Source organism: Portunus trituberculatus, chromosome 44 (assembly GCF_017591435.1).
Source record: "Portunus trituberculatus isolate SZX2019 chromosome 44, ASM1759143v1, whole genome shotgun sequence".
NCBI classification, from domain to species: domain Eukaryota; kingdom Metazoa; phylum Arthropoda; class Malacostraca; order Decapoda; family Portunidae; genus Portunus; species Portunus trituberculatus.
Genome location: NC_059298.1, coordinates 23,712,840 through 23,717,796, shown reverse-complemented (window position 1 = coordinate 23,717,796; position 4,957 = coordinate 23,712,840). Strand labels below are relative to the sequence as shown.

The following is a 4,957-nucleotide window of genomic DNA, read 5'->3' as shown; positions in this document are numbered from 1 at the left end:
AGTAGTGGTGGTGTAAGCAAAGCGTTTCAGAGCATGGCCTATGACCTAAGATGCTTGGCGGCAACTCCTCAGTATCTTCCCTGCGCGATGCTGGTGGGTGGCTGACTACAGGAACGAAAATCTCTTGAGCATTTGTGTTACTGTTATCTTCTTTTTTCCGCATATTCATTTTTTTTTTATCGAATTGCTTTCTCTTTCATCTAGTTTTATTGACTTCATTTATTTATGCAAAGCAGTGACTCATTCAACAGAGCTCGGTTGCCTAGGTAAAAAATATTCACCTGCCTTTTGAGATGAAACAAGTGTTCCTAAATATATCCCGTGGTATTCAGGAAACATCATAATACTCACACCTTTCATTTACACCCTTCACTCCAGCGTGTGCACCTGTCCCCTCCCCCCTCCCTCCCACCCCCTGAATCTAGGTAAATTGCTCGAAATCAATTACTCGACAGTAAATTGCGCAGAACCAATTGCTCACTGAAAAATAATATGATATTTCGAGAATATTTTTCAAGCGATTCATTTCACTCAATTTGATTTTGTGCATTTCGTGCAATTTATAAGATAACGTGAAAAGCCTCTTAATCTAACAGATGGTCATATTTGATGAGTTGCGTGTAGACATTAAGAAAATCGTCACCTTGCTCAATGTAGTGGCACATTGAGCGGGGGTCGTTTACCTTGGTCAAAACATACACTTACCTTTTTTAGGCGAAGCAAATATTCATAAGCATATCTCGTGGTATTCAGGAAACCACATAATACTCAGTCTTTCCAATCACACCTTTCACTGCAATGCGTACACCTGTCCCCTCCCCATCCCTCCCACCCACTCCATCCCACTCGGATGTGCACACGTGACCTTGGTTCTTGGTGGCATAAAGGCCGCTACTGGGCAGAGAGGGGTCAATCAAGCCTCAACAGCCATGGACGTGAGAGTCTGTTGCCTCTTGGTGAGTATGAGACCGTGCAATTACACTCCGTTGCAGGTAAAGACAGTATTTTGATACACTCCTGCGCCGCACCTCCCTTACTTCAATAAAGCTTAGTTGAAGTGACATGGATTCTTAAGAGTGCTTGGCGGAGAAATATTTGTATCCTTGACGAAAGGTACATGGTTAGCCTCTGGATCATTATAAGTAAACTCACAAACGCTTGGCCATAGACACTCTAAAGTTAATTATTATGTACCAGTATACGTTGCCTTACAAAATGTGAAGGGAAGGCCCCGCCGCGAGAGCGTCGGCAGGGCTTGTCCTGTCCTTCGAAACCAGAGATTAGGTGATGGAAAGCTAGCGGCGCAGTTTCAGTTTGGATTAATTTGATGAGCAGGAAGATGTGGATGAGATTGTGGGTGATCTATCCTCACCCAAACCGTCTCTTCTCTTTCTCTGTCTCTCTCAAGTATTACTATTCTGTACTCCTTTATTGCGATCCCTCTTCCTCACTCTCATTCCTCATCTCTCTAGTCTAAAACTTGACCTAAACACACGCATACGTACACGCGCGACCGCAAACACACACACACACACACACACACACACACACACACACACACACACACACACACACACACACACACACACACACACACACACACACACACACACACACGATTTATGTACATAAACATTATCAATGGATTCATCATCCCTCCTTCCTCCTTCCCACCTTATGTAATGTAAGTTCACAATATTACAATAATAAGAGAGATGCATAGTTCTTGCTTTCTTTATATAAGAAGGGCAATGACCAAGGGCTACAATGTTTATTAAAAGAAGAAAAGCGATGTCGGTTGACAAACATAATCAAAAACAGTCCTGAAACATTAAAAAAGTTTTTTCAAACCTCCATCTTGAAAAGATTCAAGTCATAGAAAAGAGGAAATATAGAAGCAGGCAGGAAGTTCCAGAGTGCACCAGAAAAGAAGTATGAATGATTTAGAGTGCTGGTTAACTCTTGCATTAGAGAGTTGGACAGAATAACGGTGAGAGAAAGAAGTAGGTCTTGTGTAACGAGGCCGCAGGAGGAGGGGAGGCATGCAGTTAGTAAAATCAGTAGAGCAGTTAGTATGAGAATAGCGATAGAAAATAGCAAGATATGCAACATTTCGGCGGTTAGAAAGACGCTGGAGACGATCAATCAAAGAGAGGAATAGTTAAGACAAAAAAACTTTTGATTCTACTTTGGAAGAACAGTGCAAGTGAAACCCCCATACATGTGAAGCATACTCCATGCATTCACCACTTCTCTTTCACCATCATCATCTTTCGTCCATTCTTGTCATTAGTCTTCAGATTTTTTTTTCACTTTTTATTTCACAGACACAGTCACAGACATACACATAGACACAAACACCCAAATACAGATACAGACATGCGCACGCACACGCACACGCACAGACACACACACGCACGTAGAAAACTGTACACAAGATGTTTGTTTGTTTATATTCAGTGTAGTGTTAATGGATTAAGAAAGTGTGAAAAATGTTTGCAATATGTTGTAATTTTATGTTTGGTTTACTGCGGGGCTTTACTCCATACTTTTTTACAAAGTCTGAGCAAACAAATAAATATTCTATTCTATTCTATTCACACACACACACACACACACACACACACACACACACACACACACACACACACACACACACACACACAGGAGGAAGGATTGGGAATAGAATGTCAAAGTGAGGTCACTATATGTGAGAGCGTGAAGTGACACATTCTGCAGTGTTGTTTCTGAAGACATGTTCACACAAAAATATTGTTTGTCAAGTGTCCCCAAGCTGTTTCTCAAACGTTTCGGAGTGGTTTAGTTTGCAGTGTTTGTTGGTGTGAGAAGGCTTTTTAGAGTACAAGCATTGATCATTGAGCACGAAGGAAATACGTTAGTATGAAAACAATCCTGAGACATAAGGCAAAGGTGTGTCTCTTAAGCTTAATTAAGCTACACCACTAAACACTAAAACATCAATGTATGTTTTTTTTTTTTTTTTTTTTTATCTCAGTTATGGTTAGATGATTGAACGAATTTAATGTATGTATTAATATGTTATCACGAGACTCGATTTTCTCTTTCCATTATAAAAGTTTTCCCTGATGTTGGCGGACGTTGTTTGTCGTTTCCTTTACATCGAGGGGAGACAATGTCAGACGCCACGACCACCAACCAAGACTGGTCTAGGCTGAATATAACGTTGTCATTTCACAGCTGTTTGTCGCCGCATCGTGGGTGCCCAGCCTGGCCTATGACTTTGTGATAAGGCCCAGACACGGAGAACTCACTGTCCTTCACAAACGAGGACAAAACGCCAGCCGTGAAGACACCATTACGCCCAAGCTGGGAATACAACCGGTAGATAGCAGTCATGAAGGAACCATTAAGCTCAAGCAGGGAGGAAACCCCCTGGCTCCCAAACTGCTTGAAATCTTTGGGAAGCCCAGGCAGGATGGAGACCCCGTGGAGTGCCAAGGAACAAAAACAGTAGTAAGTGTGTGTGTGTGTGTGTGTGTGTGTGTGTGTGTGTGTGTGTGTGTGTGTGTGTGTGTGTGTGTGTGTGGAAATGGACAACTACTGACTCACGCTGTTTGTCTTGAATTGAGTTTTCTTCAATGTTTGCTTCTTTCTGTTACGTAAGACCACTACTCTGGTGTTCTCCCCGGCAGATAGTGGGTAACGAGGGGATCAGGATCACCAGCCCGAATTACCCAAACAACTATCCCAACAGTGAAGACTGTGTAGTGACGATTAACGCCGTGACCAATGAATGCAAGCTGGAGATTAATTGCGATGACTTCCAGATACAGGATTCTGAGAATTGCAGAAAAGACTTCCTGCTGATTAGGGAGGATAGATTGACGAAGGAAAAATTCTGTGGTAACGAGGAATTTGTATACATGAGTAACAAAGAAACACTAAAACTCAGGTTCAGATCCAATCGGCAGATAACAGACAAAGGATTCTCTTGCTTCGTTCGCTCCGTATGTCCAACGTGTAACATAGGATCCTGTCAGTGCGGCGTTGTTAATTCAGCGAGGATCGTGGGCGGGGAAGAGGTAGATCCTCCCAACAATTACCCGTGGCATGTGGGAATAAAGTTTCTTGGGAACAGTAACTACTGGTGTGGCGGCTCCATCATTAACGACCAGTATGTCCTGACCGCCGCCCACTGTGTTGACGACATAACATCTATAGAGGGGCTGGTGGTGGGCGTGGCTGACCACAACATGGCATCCACCGATGAGGACATACCGGACGTCACCCGCCTGGTAGCCGTTCAGGAGATTATTGTGCATCCTGATTATAATTCCGCGACCATTGACAGTGATATAGCGCTACTCCGGTTGTCAGAAACGCTGGACGTGTATCAAGGCGATCAGATTCGCCCCGTGTGTCTGCCCGCCGATGATTCCAGCACCTATGCAGGTGAAATGGCCACAGCGACAGGTTGGGGCACACTTGAATCTGGGGGAAGTCAGTCATCAGTACTGCAGGAAGTCACAATGCCTATACTGGAACCCTCTTGCCCCGGAATGCCTTCGAGTTATATCACTGAAAATATGCTGTGTGCTGGCCTTGAAGAAGGTGGTAAGGACACCTGCCAGGGGGACTCAGGAGGTCCGCTTGTGCAAAATTATTTTTCCAAGTACGTGCAGGTTGGCATCACCTCCTGGGGCTTTGGATGTGCCGACGCTGGCAGCCCTGGCGTGTATACGAGGGTGAGCAAGTTCCTTGACTGGATCTGCGCTAATACTGCTGACGCCACCTACTGCCAGTAGTGGTGCCAACACTGCTGACGCCACCTACTGCCAGTAGTAGTGCCAACACTGCTGACGCTATCTGCTACCAGTAGTGACTCACCTTCCTACCTTGTTATTCTGACACATTCAGCAGAAACCCCCAAAGGTGTGAACAATAAAATCGCAATAAGCTTTCTGATTTTACGTAC

The 4,957-nt window shown here is 44.1% G+C and overlaps 1 protein-coding gene across 1 annotated transcript; it reads left to right on the top strand.

The window, feature by feature from the left end:
- The first annotated feature begins 903 nt into the window (after nt 1-903).
- LOC123519020 (serine protease 30-like) lies at nt 904-4,940 on the top strand. Its single transcript, XM_045280144.1, has 3 exons — nt 904-956; nt 3,220-3,495; nt 3,675-4,940. The coding sequence occupies exons 1-3, from the start codon at nt 930-932 to the stop codon at nt 4,785-4,787; spliced, it is 1,416 nt and encodes a 471-aa protein (XP_045136079.1). The 5' UTR covers nt 904-929; the 3' UTR covers nt 4,788-4,940.
- Nucleotides 4,941-4,957: the final 17 nt, after the last annotated feature.